Source organism: Bombus huntii, chromosome 15, assembly GCF_024542735.1.
Source record: "Bombus huntii isolate Logan2020A chromosome 15, iyBomHunt1.1, whole genome shotgun sequence".
NCBI classification, from domain to species: domain Eukaryota; kingdom Metazoa; phylum Arthropoda; class Insecta; order Hymenoptera; family Apidae; genus Bombus; species Bombus huntii.
Genome location: NC_066252.1, coordinates 6,158,611 through 6,176,833, shown reverse-complemented (window position 1 = coordinate 6,176,833; position 18,223 = coordinate 6,158,611). Strand labels below are relative to the sequence as shown.

At 32.1% G+C, this 18,223-nt stretch overlaps 2 protein-coding genes across 3 annotated transcripts in view; one reads left to right on the top strand and one right to left on the bottom strand.

Annotated features, from left to right (window-relative positions):
• Positions 1-11,930, bottom strand: part of LOC126873866 (proton-associated sugar transporter A) — a 44,402-nt gene extending 32,472 nt beyond the window's left edge. Inside the window, exons 1-2 of the mRNA XM_050635183.1 lie at positions 11,880-11,930; positions 6,435-6,522 (exon numbers count right to left, since the gene is read on the bottom strand). The gene's annotated coding sequence lies outside the window, so the exon portion shown is untranslated. The remainder of the gene's footprint in view (positions 1-6,434; positions 6,523-11,879) is intronic.
• LOC126873868 (synaptic vesicle glycoprotein 2B-like) lies at positions 6,522-18,183 on the top strand. 2 transcript variants are annotated; one of them, XM_050635188.1, is made up of 12 exons: positions 6,522-8,267; positions 8,472-8,892; positions 10,563-10,619; positions 13,048-13,209; positions 13,935-14,097; positions 14,215-14,336; positions 14,711-14,949; positions 15,180-15,400; positions 15,523-15,743; positions 16,219-16,378; positions 17,209-17,336; positions 17,612-18,183. In XM_050635188.1, exons 2-12 carry the CDS (start codon positions 8,889-8,891, stop codon positions 17,665-17,667), a joined length of 1,533 nt encoding a protein of 510 aa, XP_050491145.1. In that variant the 5' UTR covers positions 6,522-8,267; positions 8,472-8,888; the 3' UTR covers positions 17,668-18,183. The 2 variants fall into 2 exon arrangements, with proteins under 2 accessions (XP_050491145.1, XP_050491146.1); XM_050635189.1 differs by lacking the exon at positions 13,048-13,209.
• The last annotated feature ends 40 nt before the right edge of the window (positions 18,184-18,223 follow it).

Here is an 18,223-nt window from a genome sequence, read left to right as displayed (position 1 = left end):
AGATTTCTACTATTCGTATAAATTTTGAAACAACATTTTTATCTACAAAGAGTGATAGAAGATATGGATAATAATTTTGGAATTTCGAAATCCTTTATGTCCGAGAAGAGTTCATTTATATTCTGCTATCAATAAATCTAGAAATTTCAGTTGAAATAGAAGTCTTGTCTACGATCTTTTTGAAACCATTGATTTTATGGGACACAAAGAAAAAAAAGGATCTATTAATTTCATAACCGCTTACTGATAAGAGTTCGTATCATTTTATGTTTTCGAAGACATTCGCGTGCAACTATAAATCTCTCCCTTACGAAATACTCTAATTCATAAACACCTCCTAAACCTCGTCCCTCCTCTCGAAAACCTATTTGTACCAAAAACTCATTCTATTTTCGTAACCGTATTTTACCACTTTGTATCAGCCTACTCGTTCAACATTGTTGACATTGACACGAAGCCTAAACGGTGTGTTTTGCAATTGGACCACGGCCATTTTTAAAGAAATACTTCTAATTCTTTCCGATCTACTTAGCGGTTCTTTTTTTCATTTTCGCGTTCCTCTGTTTCACAATGAAATCTTAATTAAATATCGTAATGGCGAATATCGTTGTTTGGATGATGGCAATTAATTATTATTTTTCTCTCGCGACGCATCGATGACGGAGATATTGGGATGGCGATCGAATATTTGGCGCGAATCCACCGATCGCTTGCCAACACAGCGTTCGCGCGCATGCACGATATGCGAACTTAAGGAAAATTACAGGCTTACCTTGTCGATCTACGATTTAAACGCTTAGTTTCGTTTCATACCTGACGCGACTATTACTTCTCGATTAGTTGCCCTTTCATACTAATTCCATTCCGATATATATGTATATCGACCAACTCTTTTGTTTTGTGTTGCAAGAAGAAGACACGATACGACGATTTCGTCTTGAAAACTAATTTCACTTAGCCAATGTGAGTTCGATTAATAAACTGCGGGTATTTATGCAAGTTCGTATCTCTCTGAGTAAAATTTAGAAAATATCTATTTTATCCAGCAGATATTACAACGAATACTACGCTTGAAATGTTTTTGCATTTAATGCGTAGTCAGTTTGTTGTGGTTCAGTTTGTGTGTTTTTGAAATAAATTTGTGAATTTGGTGGTTTATGAGAGACTCGATGGAAAAGCTGCAACGAGTTGTATGTAAGTTGGAAAATGAGATAAATGCGGGTAACATAGAAAATATAAGATTGGAACTAGAGGATTCTATTTCAGTATATATATTTTAAAGCGTTTATCAAATTTCGTGAAATTTACACGCAAAATTTGTTGTACGAACGTTATTCAAATTATTTGCAAAACTATCTTTTTGAAAGAACTTCTATTCTTGAGAGTATGATTTTGTTATTTATACCAATTTCCCTCGGAGTCTCTCGAATACTAAATAAAATTCGAAATTTCTTTACTGCTTTAACAAGAATTTCAATGATAATAATAATGTGAAATATCTAATAATGTGTGTGTATTGTTACAATTAAATAAAAAAAATCATAAATTATGTACAGTCTAACCCTTGCTATAGATAACATTAAATAGCGGATCATGAATTAAATTTCTTAACTCTTGCAGCGGCTAACATTTTTTTCCTACAAATATCTGGCATTAATTTATGAAACAAATATATTTCGCTTGATATAAATATGATACACTTTCATTTTCAAAAAGTGTACATATAACCATCGATTCTAACAAAAATATTAATAAAGATACTTGTCCCCATAAATAAATAAATTTATAAGAAAAGATCGCAATGGCAATTTTCATCTATATTTATATCATTTCGCAAATTTCTCGTTATCTCCGGTTATTTCGTGTCACAAAAATCACGGTGATCCTTTGATTCGATGTTTGGATCATATTCAGGCGACGTACACGTGTGTCTGATAAAACAGACATCTAAATCATCGTCCTGATTACGTAATACAGAATCTTGGCCATAGTCCGAGTAAAATGGCCACAGTTTTCATTCACTCACTCGTTGACCACGATAATCGCGATTAATTTTGTCGTGTTTAATCCCATTGCGGATATTGTTGGCTTTGTTATGGGGAAAAATTGACGGATTGGAATGACGAATTATGAATGATGACACAAATCAAGGGTGGTCATTGATTCGACAGATGTCAAAGTTGATGTATCGGCCTGTGCGAGATGGAAATCGTCGTGTGTTTTGACTGTTAACGATAACATGTTTGTTATGCGAAACGTTGTTACGGTAGAAATATATTTTCTACTTCTTTTCCTTCTTTTGTTTCTTTTGGTGTTTCGAAAAAATTTCTAGTGATTCTCTCAAATGTAGTGAAGAAAGAAAGATTTGATAGAGAGGAAAGATGTTGAATTTGTTACATTTTCGAATATTTTGGAAAAAACTTGAAGAACTGGTTGTTTTAAAGACATCAAAGAAGAAAAGATTTTGGATTTTTCTTATTTGAGGTAATTAGAAAATAAAAAGTTTGATTAACGTCCTCTGTTTTTTCGGTGGTTTGCTCTTTTGGTATAAAACTTTATGATTGGGATTCGTGATCACTGTAAATTCCTAATGCAACCTAATCCAAAGGGAAATATTACAAAGAAGTTGGATTTACCAATTCCTGGTTCTACAAAAATCGCATAAACTAAAATTGAACAGTCTAAAATAATGTTCCATCGAAATTTACAAATCAGTATACTTGTAGTTATCACATAATCTACGACTATACACTGATGTATGTATGTAATGTATGAATCTGTAGTGGAATAACTCCAATATGACTCAGTATCGTACAATGCGATTTAAAAATAACAAATATTCGTTTTATTGCCACTCGATTAATATCTCGATTGTTTCTATCAATTCATTTGAGAAACAAAATTTTCGTTCAAGTATCAACTCGAACTTGACAAATTCGTTTCCTAAGCAAACGAAGATATTCGTGTTTAATGGTTCGATCCACTCTACCGACATATTCCAGCTCGATAAGAGAGTAGATAAATCTCTCTAATTCGGGGACTTTAACCGTACGATTCTGTGATAATGTTGCAACGATCTCGATCAACAAGAGTACGATACGAAAACAAAATACTGAAATATTACAGAAAAAAACCCATTTAACAATCTCCAATTTTACGACTTAAGATCCAAGTAAAATCAAGATAAAGTTCGAATAAATAAAATTTAAATAAGATTTCTATCGATTCGAAAAAAAATTCCATCGAATCAATTTATGTCTGAAGAATTCAATAAAATATCTAGAAAATTTCATAAAAAGACGCTGAAACAGTATTGTGTTTTAGAGAATGGAAACATGTTTTGTTAGCTCAGCTAAGTCGTCGATCTTACAAATTCCATGAAACGATAACGTAGCCTGTTTAATCGATTTGTGGTTTATGGCTTTTAAATCGTGTAAACTTCCGCTTTTTGCGATTTTCGCGACATAATCGACGATAATTAGTGATAAGTCTTATAACGCTACATTGTATACGCATTAATCAGGGAAAACAAGCGTACATAATGATCGTTGATATTGTAAATTACTCAGACTTATGTGGTTTTATATTGTTTTTACGATCGCTGTACAGATATTTTTAACAAAGTTAATGTTACCTTACATTCGCCTTTGGAGGACTACAGTTTCAGATTTTAGACACTTAAATGAAGATGAGTATTAATATGCAAAAATATCGCTTGAAATTTATTTTTCAAGTTATAAACAATTGAATTTTTCACTAAAAACATCTGTAAATAGGTGTTAACACAATGAACGTAACTGTCAATAGTTCGCATATTATAATAGAAGAAATATAACTGAATCTTATATCAAAAAAATATGCACCAACTTATTCACGCTTGACCTAGACGTGACTAGATTTGATGTGACCGATTATTATCTGGATAAAACTAGCCACGCGTCATCATTTTCATTTAGCCGTAAACAGGCTTATCGGAGAAACATATGGAGTAACAACATAAACTGTCGTGATCTTGCTTCGAATGAAAGATCTAGAAAATTGTATCAAATGTATCTAGACCTAATTGGGTTATCTATGAAATAATATAAATTTGATATCTACAGCATGAAATAATAAGTACAGTGGCTATAAAATGTATCGGCAGACAACTATATTTATTATAGCATTTGCATATTGATTAACCTCTTGTAATCTTCTGCTAGCCTTAGCTTTTATCTGTTTGCTGTTGAAACGAATATCGTTGAAACGAGACATTGAATTATTGTACGCGATGTGTTTTCAGTGATCACGGTCTTGCAATATGAAAGTAAAAAATGAAAGTATATCATTGAAATTTGATACTTTGGTACTTTAATTTGAATCCGGTCTGTCTTCGCGTATTTCATCCATAAAACATACCATATATGTAATTCAATATTATGAGGCAAAGAGTTAATTGCACTTGGTTGTGATTCATATGACTAGAAAAATTAGGTACTATGAAATTTGATAAAATAATCACTTCAGTGAGAAGTAAGGATATATGCCAATACTTTTTGTATTGTTTTTATGTAGATCAAAATTGAATTATAGGTAAATCGAAATGTAATAGAATAGAGTCTGAGATTAAGTTAATTAAGAAATAATCTGGGGTTTTAACTGGGATTTCGTATCGGACTTTAATTAAAAGATTATACGAAATAGTATGAAATGAAAGACAAAAGAATTTATAAAGTATAAGTTCAATGGAAATTTGATTGATAAAATTGAATGGATATAATGAAATTAAAATAATAATTCAATTAAATTGAAACAAAATGAAAGATGAGGAATATGATAGCTAATAATGTTCTTATATCGCTATATCTAGCTACTCATTCTCTTAAATGTTTCGTAATAAAAAAATTTAATTCCTTTTATTACATCGATTACGCTAACACACCAGCAATACATTAACAAGATAAACATAAGTATAAATTGTATTCCTAAGATGTATTACATTAAGATTTATTATTAATAAATATCTCGTTAATATCTTAACGATTATTACGTTCAAATAGCTTAGGTTTCAGACTCTTAAGTGTCTCGAAACAATAAAAGTGGGATTTATACCACTTGAAAGAAAACGAACAATTTTATATATTGATATAGCTACTTGCATTTTCTTATCGATCAATTTATTACAAGTATCAAGTAGGGACTTAAGATGTCTGCTCCCTCCGAAATATCTAAAAACACTGCTCACCTGGTAATCAAGATGTTAATGTAGCTAAAATTACTCACGAATGGTTAATTTAACCAATATACAAATGTCAACTATTATTACCTATATCCCTATCTCATTTATAAGATTTACTACATATTTGTGGGCGTATTATCGAAAAATCCCTTCCGTCATACTTGGCCCCGATAAAACGTCATGTTTTCTTCAGTCACTCGTACTACTGTCTGCTTAAACATTCCGTCGAGATTTCCAAATGCAATATGCTGTTTCATGCGTGACGTTTATAATTGGCTTGTAGAAATAACCGGGTAAAATTTGGACGGAAATACCGGTTGTAAAGATACGGTTGGACGAATTTTGTGTGGCATCCATCTTTGGACAATTCATAATGAAATTTGACAGTTTTAGATCGAATTCTGTCGTATATTATTAATTTCGTAATATTATACCTCAACAAACTGTCGATTAACTAAATGATATTCGTCAATGTTATAACATGTTGTTATACGTATTTGTTTTTTATCAGATTGGTATTAGATCTAGCGTATCGCGTCTTCTTTTTAAGAAATGTCCAATGATAAAAGATTAAGTCAAAAACCAACTTTGTAAAGGCTACAATAAAGTGGGTAAAGGATAATAAAATCATAAGGGCAAAAGTAATAGGTAATAAAGGTACAAAGCCTACAAATTTATTGACCATAGTTGCCCAAATAGTATTAAGATAATTATATGATTTTCACATTTAAAGATATCATTTTAAAGCTAATTACAAATATGCTAAGATCTGTTATTTTTGTGAAATTTCTGTTTCTACATAATTTTAATTACTACAGATCTTTTCAAAGCTGATGCGATGAATGGTTTCGGGTACAGTTTTATTTCATAGTAACATATTATCATTTGTAATATTATCATTAGGTTATATAAGTTCAAGGTGTTCAATATTCATCTATATAAGGTACAAATGCTGTAAATATTCTTCATCACGTGAAATAGAATATTAAATCAAAACTAGATGAGATATCCTTAGATATCAAAGAGTGCAAAATAATCGTAGATGGCATTCCAAGCATGATATACTATGTGATAAACAGGTTACCTCACACATCTAACCGAATTTCGTCCAAACACTTTATTTATTTACTGCAAATCTTATTACATATTTGGACAACGTGCATACAGACCCTGAAAATGTAGCTTATCTTTTTATCGTTATAAATCATATACATACCTACATAATACAGTAAAAAAGTACGTCGTCACGCGTTGTCAGTCGTCAGTTTCATTCCACGCATCGAAATCTCTTGAACATTTGTGCACTATCAAACAAATTACACTCAATTAAAAAGATACATTCATATTAAATGATCTACCAATTATATTATTAATTTGAAACTGATTCTACAATATCCTTTACTTTGATGAAATTATTAAAAATTCTTCTATTAAGCAGCCCTATCAGTATTATGGAAAACTGAAAATTTCGATGTGCCAACTGGTGGCAGGAAATTGAACTACTGAAAATAGGTCGAATATCCAAATAATCGCTAATGTTTAAATGGATACGTTGTGAAAAACGAGTGTCTTTATATTTGTTTTAATGCGTTTAAATTGATCGTTATGATAAGAGTCATATAATCATTTAACCAATTATAAAAATTTACGCATTAACATTTTCTCCTAGAAGAGATAAAATTAAAATACGTGGGCCGGTCAATTAATGTATATAGAATCCAAAGAAGGCTACCCATGAAAGTTATAAAGCCAATCATTAGGTAGCTAACTATGGTGCTACCTCCTTTGGTTACATTAAAAAAATAATTAAATGTGATCTTAAGAGTTGAATGATGGGAGAAAAAAATTTGAAACCATGCACTGTAGCTACTTTTTTAAAAATAAAATACATTCATTTACAATACTAAACGTGTGTAAAAACTTTGCTAATAGAAGAATCTTCCAGTTCCAAATTTCTTTGATGAGAATCAATGACGCAGACGTACCGACGTAGATGTACAGTACGAAAAACCCACTCGTGACACATACGTTTCCATCATTAGGAGCAAACGTGTTAATAATAGTAATAATTTAGTCCAATTTTTATCAAAAATTAGGACTAGTCAAGAACTAAGAAGTTGGTTGGAAAACTTGCATAAAGAACTCTAAATGACCACTCGGTTATTTAGTATTACACATCGAATGACGAAAAGGTAATTAATCAGTGATTTTTCCTTATACTCTATATACTCTATAAACAAAGTCAATTTAGTATTCCCATATTGGTAGAACAATTATAAATAATTTGATTAAAGTAAAGGATATTGTTAATGATATTGGTAGAATTAATTTCAAACTCTGTATTTAAGTATGTATTTCTAAATTTTCAGATTGATTTTAAATATTGCATCATATGCATTTTAAATAATGCGCATAGTCATAACGTGTCTCGTTACAACGTCGCTAATGAAGTTTCAAAATGTTTCATATAACACACATAATATATCCGTAAAGATTTTTATAGTAAAGTATTCAAATACATTTGTAAGCTAGAATAACATCCTTTATTAATAAAGAACAGAATAAGCTTTTATGCAAAATAGTAAGTTCAATTCGGCGACCATGTCAGATAAAGGTATCGCCGATGCATAATGCGGACAGAATTCTCGTACGTAATAAAACAACCTCGTAAGAGTAAACCGGTGTATTTTAATCAAAGTAATCTGAAGCAATTAGAAATCCCGTGATACTTGTTACAACTGTCTTATCAATTAGGTGCACGACTGTATCGTATGACATAAACAATTATTGCAAAACTGTTCTTAACGCACACAGTTCTATACTCTTCTCTATACTTACACTCTTCCGTACACATACACACTAAACCCTGTGTAAACAAACGGGGTGGATATCAGGAATTTTCAGAACACTCAGATTTCTTTCCGTTCTTGCTTCCTTTCTCTTTTCTTTTCTTTTTTTGCTCGATCAAATTTTTCTCAACAAAAGCCTCAAGTACCTTTAACTAGAGGGAAAAGCGAAGACAAAGAAGAAGGAGGAAAAAAACAGACAGGTAAGAGTGACAGAGACAAACGAAGCTTTATATCTTATCTGGGGAGAAGACTAATAACTAAAAAGAGAGGAGATATATGCTGGGGCACGATCGATTTTTTGGTCAGTCGTTCGTTCACCACCGAGGGTCGTGCTTGGATCAAAAACTTAGTTATGAAGACTATAAGACGTTTCTAGTGCAACCTTCGTCTTTATTTCGTTCCAGAAGTATCTGCAATTCATCGAATTTGAAAGTTGGAACTTTCATTTACAAAGAGAAACTCGAAGGGAGAGGAACTTTATAAAGATCGATTATCGATCAATAATAAAAGGTAGAAGATTTTGTACGAGAAGGTGGAAGAATTTCGTGAGGGTATAAAAAGGGAATACTCCCCGGTGGAAAGTCATCGCCAAAATTCGCTTGGGCGATAAAAACGGCGATCAAATACCACCGAGTGTTCACCAATGAGCGTGGCGTACGGTGGTTGCAGACGAGGACAAAACCGTGGAACACGAACAAGGAACAGAGAGTGCTATACTTTGGCGACCGGGGTCCTCCAGAGTCCCGAATTCTCACCGACACCACCTGACCTCATCACTTCACGAGAGACTAACGTACATCTCCGCAACGTAACCGCAAACCATGGGTAGGTTTTCATGACGATTTAAAATATAGAAAATACTGTCGTATAATGATAACGATGAAGATGACGATAATAATGATCATGGTAGAATGAGAGTAGTGGTTGTATACGTTTCTGATTCTGGATCTTTAGATCTTTAGATTCTTAGATTCTTAGATTCTTAGATTCTTGAATCATTTTCTTATTTATGAATATGTAGAATAAGAATAGCTATGGCTTTAAGGGTTGATTTTGAATTGTAGATTCTTTAATATTAATTTTGTTGTTTATGAGAATGCTAAGAATTTCAGAAATATTAGTTTGCTGTTCGTTCGAAATTATTTAATAATATTTCTATGGATTTTCTTCCATTTACTGATTTATTTTATACTTATATTTTCTTCTGCATATTTATTTATTTTTTTTTTATTTGTTTGGAATTAGTTGGTGGAATTTTTATGAAATAAGTAAAATAAGAATAGTTACAAGTCTGAAAGTTGATTTTGAATTAGAAATTGTAAGAATCACCACCAGCACTTTTTAGAGGCTTTCTCTGTCTTTCTAATAATTCTTTTTATTTTCTGAAGTAGTTATTAGATAAACAATTGCGATCAAATTTAGTAATGATTACTGACATTAACAAACAATTCTAAATCGAGTTCATTTTGATGGCTGATAGACTGAAAAATAAACTATTATTATTATTACCGACATTAACATAATCACATATATCTATGATAGTATATAATAGAATAGATGGATATTATCACCGTACATACATGTTTTACTGATTGCAATACAAGATAATATTGTTGCGGTTTTTCTATTTCATTCTTAGTGCCATTAATGTATTTGCTATCACTGCTTTGCTAGCGATACCATCATTACTAATCAACATATTGCTGTAGCTATTAATATAACATTACTCAACCACTGATTTCTCTTTGATAGCAAAGGATAATCGTCTCGAGAGATTATGAAATATATTTATGATAAAAATCTTTGGATATTTAGATTAAAAAAATCAAAATAACGAATTAAGTGACTTTAATCAAACATCATGTGTCTATATTAAAATTTTTCCAATTAAAAATTTTTTATATAGTCGCATTTAATTTATTGTCCAAAATTATTTCTATAATAATTGGAAAAATATAAATCATAATCTTTTATATCGCCGCTAACAACAAATTGCACTTTTCTATGTACCAAAAATCTCTTGAAACATTATAGGAATAATTTTGCATGATCTATTAACTGATAATTATTCATTACTTCATATAATACTTTGTTCATTATCGTGAACACGTATCTACATGAAAATAAAAATTTTGATATATTTTAATATATTTATCAAAAACATGTTTCCAATCATTACCGAATAAAATTTGCATTGTATGTTATCGATTATTTATTTTTTAATACGATTTAATGTAAAACACTGTACTAAACTTTAGCGAGAATTCAACATTTAGCAAGTCAAAAAAGCATTTGTAACGATCATCATCCAAGTAAACTTTGCACGATCTATCAAACATCAATTCTTTAAATATCTTACTCAACGTAAAAATTCCATGGCAAACACGTGTCCACGAAACATACTGATACACTGATACACTATCGCGATCTTTCCTCAAATAACAATAGAAAACATGATATTTTAAGAAGCTCATAAATCTTTTGGTCTTTGACAGGGCTCGACTTCTTGGCAGACGGAGGTGCCGATTTCGAGCATGCAATCACCGTAACAGGTAATCAATCCTCTTTTCCGTATTGATTAAGTATTAATCATCGAAGAAAACCAAAGCTTTATCATAATAAAATTTGATCTTGATCAACGGGGATAGAAAATATCATTGCAAAACTGCGTTTACAAAAATAATTTTGATTACACTCATTTCTACGAATCAATGATTTCCTTGTACGGAATATACACGATTAATAATCATCACTTTTGAAATGCAAATGAGAATTGAATTTATCACAATTTCTAATTAAATATTCAGCCAACGTGGATTGTTTAAAGATACGTTACATATGTTTAATGACATCTTTTCTTTCAATTAAATTTTTCGTTTAGTTAATTTGAGACTAAATTTGATGATAAGTATATCTTAACGTTGATTCTTAACATTTTAATTTAGACGTAAATGATCGGTAGTTTTAGTGTCAATTGCATTTAATTACGCTAGTGGTATGGTTTAAAGTGTGTAAGTATTTGAATAATGAGATTGTAAAATACAGGGGATATCTAGTTCAAGAGCACTGTTTGATTTACGTATTGTATTTGCATAAATACAATTAACGTCAGCATCAAAACCGGATCAAACTTGTTACTCTTCTTGAAGAATGCTGATTCACGCGGAAGAACGATATTTCTTTTGTCTCCATATAATTCTATTATGGTTATGATGAAAAAATTTCAATTATATATGAATCTTAATCAATTCTCATTTACAAATTGCAAAACTTGAATAAAAGATATTTATATTTTCATATTATCAATTGTTTCTTAAATTCTTAAATGAAAATTTATCTTTTTTAATCCAGAAATAGAAATGTTTATTATTTTTAAATCGTACAACTAATCTTCGAATTACTTTCACCCTCTTGATCTCTGCAAAGTACAGCAATACGCATAAATTCATATTTCACGACAACTTTACATTATACACTGTATTATGATGATATACAAAGTATTGAAACTGGTAAGACTGTTATTTAATTCCGGTATACCAGAAAAGTCTGTAATCTTTGATAACTCCAAGAAGGAGTTTATTGCCGCTATATAAATTCCTTTTGAGCCAACTGCTTCCAAATAACACAGGCTAGATAATTCGATTACGATTCATTCTGGATTCTTTGTATTAGTTAAGTATACGCGTCTTGATGAAAAACGAAATGACAAACAAATATTGTTTTCGGAAAGTTGTAAAAATATAAATATGTTTCCTTATGCAATAAAAAATATAAGATTATTGTATTTTAAGAAACGTTACAAGGATTCTTACCAAAAGCAAAAAGGTAAATGATGTTATGTTCGATCGATGTTTCCAGTTCTTTGGCCACGTTCATTCACAGACATTCCAAATTCATTCCATAGCAAAACGAGACTTCTACTCTTCCACGTATAAAAAAAATGTTTAAAACACTACCTGGGAAATAGCTGAGCTATCATCTTCTTCTCCTAAATTCTGTAATATCACAAAATATTAATCATATGTAATTAATTAACACATACAGATACTAAATTGCAAGAAAATTTTAAATCTTGCAAAAGAAGTTAGTACTTACTTATTATACTTATTCATGCACTCTTCCTAACTTCCTGACCTAGTAATAAAGTTTAAGGATTTCAACCAGTTTTTCTTATCAATCTGGCTCAAAACCATGACATCCAAACGTGGTGTTGGCCAACAAGTGGTCGATGAATTGAATTCTACTCTGAACATAAATGGTAGGTCCGTCTTCGTTGTTTCCATTACACCTGGATTAGTTATTGCATATAATACAGTAAATCCATCCTTATTCTCGATAAACTTATCCGTTCTTGCTTCACTGTCTGATGTTCCGCGTTCAAGTTCCCTTTCATTGTGTGAATTTCTCGGTCCAATTTCTTTGTTTGCTCATCTAAATGCATATCCATTTCTATTATGGACATCATCCCTGTTGTATTTGGTTGTACGGTTTCCATCTTAAGAGTAGCATTCTCTGATTCTAGTTCAGTAACAGGCGTCTGTTCCAGGCGTCGTAATAATTCTTTCAAAATGCTCACTTTACACAAATTCTGCTCTTCTTCTTCTTCCTCTTCTTCTTCTTCTTCTTCTTCGAGAAAGAGAGAGAATCCTGTAATCAAAATATTGTTCACCTAAATTTAGATAATCGGGGAATTATCTCGAGTCAAATTTTAAGCATAATGTTAAAATTACGAGTCGTAAAATCTTGCAAATTTTTCGAGACAACGACTGCAAATGATTATCTTATCTTTTATTCCATTATGCGTATCAGGAAAAAAGAAGAAAGTTGGAAACAAGTTAATGTTGACTCTTAGAAGATTTAACAAAAGCTTACAGTATGAATCAAAGATCAAATAGTTTCTTGATTGCAACGATAAATCCTTTCCTTGTAACTTCTTTAAGATTTGAATAAATATTTATAAGATTATATTTTTCTTATCAGGATTCGGGAAATTTCACTACATGCTGTTGGCGGTTTGCGGTTTAATTTATATGGATACCGCCATTGGAGTCACGATACTTTCGTTTGTATTACCAGCAGCACAATGCGACCTGGAAATGGATTCCACCGCGAAAGGCTGGCTAACAGCATCACCAATGCTGGGTGAGCACCATAAAATCTTTACAAAATTAATATCTTTACGTATTTTTACTTTCTTCGCTTAATAAGTTTAGAATTCTTCAATTCAGAAGGGAGAATTTTTTAGAGAATTTTTGAATTTGTGCTGAGAAAAAATTTTTCCCACGATCAGTTTCCATGTTTTCCTAACAGGAAAATTTTTTAAACGATAAATTTTATTTAATTTAAATTTTATTTTATTTAATTTAAACGAAAAAATATATTTTCCAATGATCAATTTTTAACCTACGCTGAGACATTTATCAAAAATACTATTGTTCAATCCTCAAATTTATTTAATTCCCTGTCAGAAATATATAATTTTGATTTTTATCGAATGAAATTTCCTTAATATGAAGGAATAGCCTCTTAAAAGTGAGCATTATTGATCAGACTTGGTATTATAACATCTCTATCTCCTGATGAATGGAGGTGTCTGACTCATAGCGAATATTTCTACTCAAACTTTTATCGCTCAGCGCTTAACACGTCGAAACGTGTTTAACGAAGAAAATCACATGCCGCATGTGTATCACGTGGAAATTATTTTATTATCAGCAATAATCTATTAGGAAAGAACCAAAGTTAAGAAACCATATGATACTATTTCATACGTTTTTCGATTCTCTCATTCCTTTCTTTTACCGTAAACCATACGTTATAGAACTAGTTTAAAAATAGAAAACTAACTTTTATTTTCTTATTCATAGGGATGGTGATTGGTTCTTACATATGGGGGTGCCTGGCTGATACCAAAGGAAGGAAAGTTGTATTAATCGCTACATTGTTAATGGATGGCATTGTTGGCATTGCTTCTTCCTTTGTCCAGTACTTTTGGGTTTTCCTGATATTCCGTTTCTTTAACGGTTTCGCGTAAGTGTACTGTAATTGAATGTTAAATCCTTTATATCTTATGTTCCCCACCTCAGACACTTTTTATTTTTCTTTTCGTTTTGTTCCTATTTTTACTCTTTTATTTTATATATACAGCGTTACCGGAGCTATGGGAATTTGTTTTCCGTATTTAGGGGAATTTCAGGCGACAAAATATCGCGAAAAATGTCTTTGTTGGATGGAAATGTTCTGGACAGTCGGAGTCATAGTATTACCACGTGAGTCTCATCTTGTAATTTCATTTATACGTAATATTCCTTCTTAACATTGAATAAAGTAAATCTGTATGAACCTTCGCGAATAACAACAGCATCAATATGGTGCGGCGGGAAACTTGGATAATTCAAATAAATTTCTTAGCTCGTCGTTCCATTCCATATATTCTTCAACAAATATTATTGTAATACGAAGTGGTGAGAAATTTGAATAATTTGAATTGTTCTCTTACAACGTACTACTTTATTCAAAGTATTAATGATCGAATAACCTAGACTGTTTTATTAATTCACCGTTCTATGAAAACTGTTAATCAGATTTTTTAATCTAATTAGCTTTGCAATTTAATCACTATTTTTTCTCTTCGTTTATTCAGTGATAGCATGGCTGATCATACCGATGAACTTCATGTACGTCTCGGACATGTTCTACTTTAAATCATGGAATCTCTTCGTAGCGCTGTGCGCTCTGCCCTCGATAATGTTGGGCCTGTGGTTGTTTGCATTCCCGGAGAGCCCGAAATTTCTCCTCGAATGCGGCGAAACGGAAGCTGCCCTCGAAGTATTTAAATGGATCTACTCGCAGAACACTGGAAAAGACGCTGACTCTTACCCGGTAATGAAGTACACAAAAACACCTAGTCCAGATCTTTTCAGATTTCGTTAGATTTATTTTCCGACATTGTCTTTTCAGGACGAACAATTTCTCGTTTCGCAAGTTTCTCGTGTTAGCAACTACTAAAATCAACTAATAAAAAATTAATTGATTAACGAGAACTTAACTCGTATCATCTTCTTTTTTATTTCTAACGTCTTGTTTGTGTAATCATCCGTTTCTTCATTCAGGTAAAATCACTGCAAGAAAAAACCAAAGACAAAAGCACGAGGTTGTTGAAACTACACAAACGAAAGGATCTAAAGGTGCTTTTAAAGGAAGTACGTGATCTAACTGCTGCTCTCTGTAAATCGCCGTACCTTAGGAACACATTGCTCGCCTGTGGAATTCAATTTGGCCTTACCAGTAGTTACTACACCCTCATGGTTTGGTTCCCAGAATTATTCACCAGGTGCGTATATTCCTTGCGAAAAATATTTTTATGTTCCTTTCAAAAGTTATTGCGCCTGGCCGATTTATTAAATCGATTGTTTAATTGACTCAGCGGGATTGAACATCTAACTGTTTCAATAGATTCGAACAATTTGAACACGAATATCCTGGCGAATCCACGTCGGTTTGCATAGTATCGTCTTTATCGAGTGATAATGGAACTACAGTCCAGGATTACGGATGCGACACTGTAATAGCGCCTTCCGTTTATCTTCACACAGTTTACATAGGACTTGCTTGTATTCCTGGCTCCATTATTCTACCGATTTTCGTGCACAAACTCGGCGCCAAGTTCTTTTTGAGTAAGTATACAATTATAAATACATACTGTATAATTAGTATGTATTTGTATTAGTAGTATGTAAGTATACAATTATAAATACATACAGGATGTATCTTAACATATGGGACCCACTCGAAGAGTAGACAAGAGGTACAAAAATAATAAAAAAGAAGTTCGTATGGAGACGTGTCCTATCAGATCTTGTTTCAGGTATATGTTGAATGATATAGACCGTAATAAACAGTTACGGATTATTATTATTGAAACACAAATGGCTATAATATTGAAACAAGCTCGGATAAGGTACATGTTTGTATGAACTTTATTCGTTGTTTTCGTGCCTCCTGTTCACTCCTGAAGTAGGTCCCAGGTGTTATAGGACAACCTGTATATGCGTGCAATAAATATCATTCTTGTAAATAAGAATAATATTTTAAGAAATACCTCTTGCCTCGTTCCATCCTACAATTAAGAGTGATACTACTGAATTTCAGTCATGTCATTAATGGTATCCGGCGCTGTGACTGTCGCCTTCTATTTTGTGGTCAATGCGACGCAAAACCTAATATTATCCTGCGTGTTCGAGGCACTGACGTCCCTCGGTATCTCGTTGGTCTATTGCATAATCGTCGACATGTTTCCGACGAATCTCAGGTGAGCAATCACGCACACTCTTCTGATTTATTTATTAGGGAAACAAGCAAACGCACAATCCCCAGTGATTTACAATCGTTCCTCAAGTTAATTATATCGGCGACAGCCGAGGACAAAACAAGGACACAATATAATGAAAGACACGTTTACACGCCTTTTAATCGTATAATCTCATAGTTTACCCACTTGCATCGTCGCCGTGTCGTGTCGTTACAACATAAAAAAATAACGTACTATTTGTTCGTCCGTGCCACCGAGTCAGTCGCGGAATGAAAAGCATTTTTATATTTCATAATTTTCAGAATTTTCAAAAATTAATCGACGTTTCTATATTTTCGACGATTGCGCGTTGTGGAAAATTTGTATTATGGACGGCTACTTTATGACTTCCCTAATGAGCCTCTTTAGGGACTTGTAAAAACAGTGCAGATTCTCATAAGGTTTGGACTGCATACCGTGGAACGTGCCCATTTGGCTCAGCCCGAAGCAGGCCAAATGGACACTGATTCACTCGTCGGTTTGATCGGTCAAGCGAGTCATCATAGAATATAAACGAAGACAGAGAGATCTAAAACCATCAGTTTCAGGTCTCCCTTGAAAAGGTGAATTGCAATGTTTACGAAACGTCGGTTCAAATTGCAAATGCCAAGTGCAAATGCAAAATCGAAACATTTGCTTATCCCGAAAAACCAGTATCAGAATATTTCATTCGTTCATATTAAATATCATGAGTAGTATACATACTTTTAATATTGTTATATTTTGAGGGATATTTTATATTTTGGTGTTTATTTTTGAGAACTAAAACTATGAATTTATTGAATTTTCAGAGTAATGGCTGCAGCCCTCTCCCTTACCATGGGTCGATTAGGCGCGTTAGTCGGTAACTTAGTATTCGGCTACCTGATTGATTTAGCCTGCGTGGTTCCTATCATTTTATTCGCAGCATTTTTATTCAGTAAGTACATATTATAAATTGCCTCTAACAAAATAATTCATTGAACAATTGAATAGTAAATTATATAAAATTTATAAATATCAATGATGCAAATGATTGAAAACTAATTGTCAAAGTTTATAAATTGAAGATGGATACTAAGAATATCTCTTTTGAATAACCATCGAAACTTGTCATGCTTTTCACTTGTGATAAAGAAGATCATATTTTATTTTTACAACAGGGATGTATGTACAATAAATATACTAATTAATTTTTTATTACTTCCTTTTTAGTATGCGGGTTTATGTCTTTCCTGTTACCCAAAACAGGTAAAGAAACCCTCGAATAATCGAAGAACGACTCGTCTCTTGAAGAGAATCGAACGATAAAAATATTTCCAGAAGTGGAAGTACAATTGATACACGTTGAGAAGGATCGTTCTTCTATAGGAGAAGTTCTTGACAAAAACTAGCACTGTATTGCGATAATAATGATCGAAGAAAACGATAAGCACTTCGATATCTGCGAATGTTTCGATTTTTATAAGATCGTGAAGAATTTTTAATAAGGAAAGTCCGTTTTTACTTCGTGCAACAACGTGTAAATTTGTGTAAATATATAATATTTATTTTATTTTGTGTATCATCTTAAAGATGATCGGATACTGTAATCATAAATTAGATAAGATAATGTAAGAGCGCGGTTAACTATGTTCGAATTGCGCGCCAAAACGAGTTAGGTGAATTGTTGATAAAACGTTTACAAATATAAAGCCAAGAGACGCTGTTTAACGTTTATAATTCTTTTGTTCGATTTAAAACACCTGTATTCCTAAACCAATACGAATAAATATAATTTTAACATATTCCACGCAACATACATAATTACTTCATACGTGCTCGATT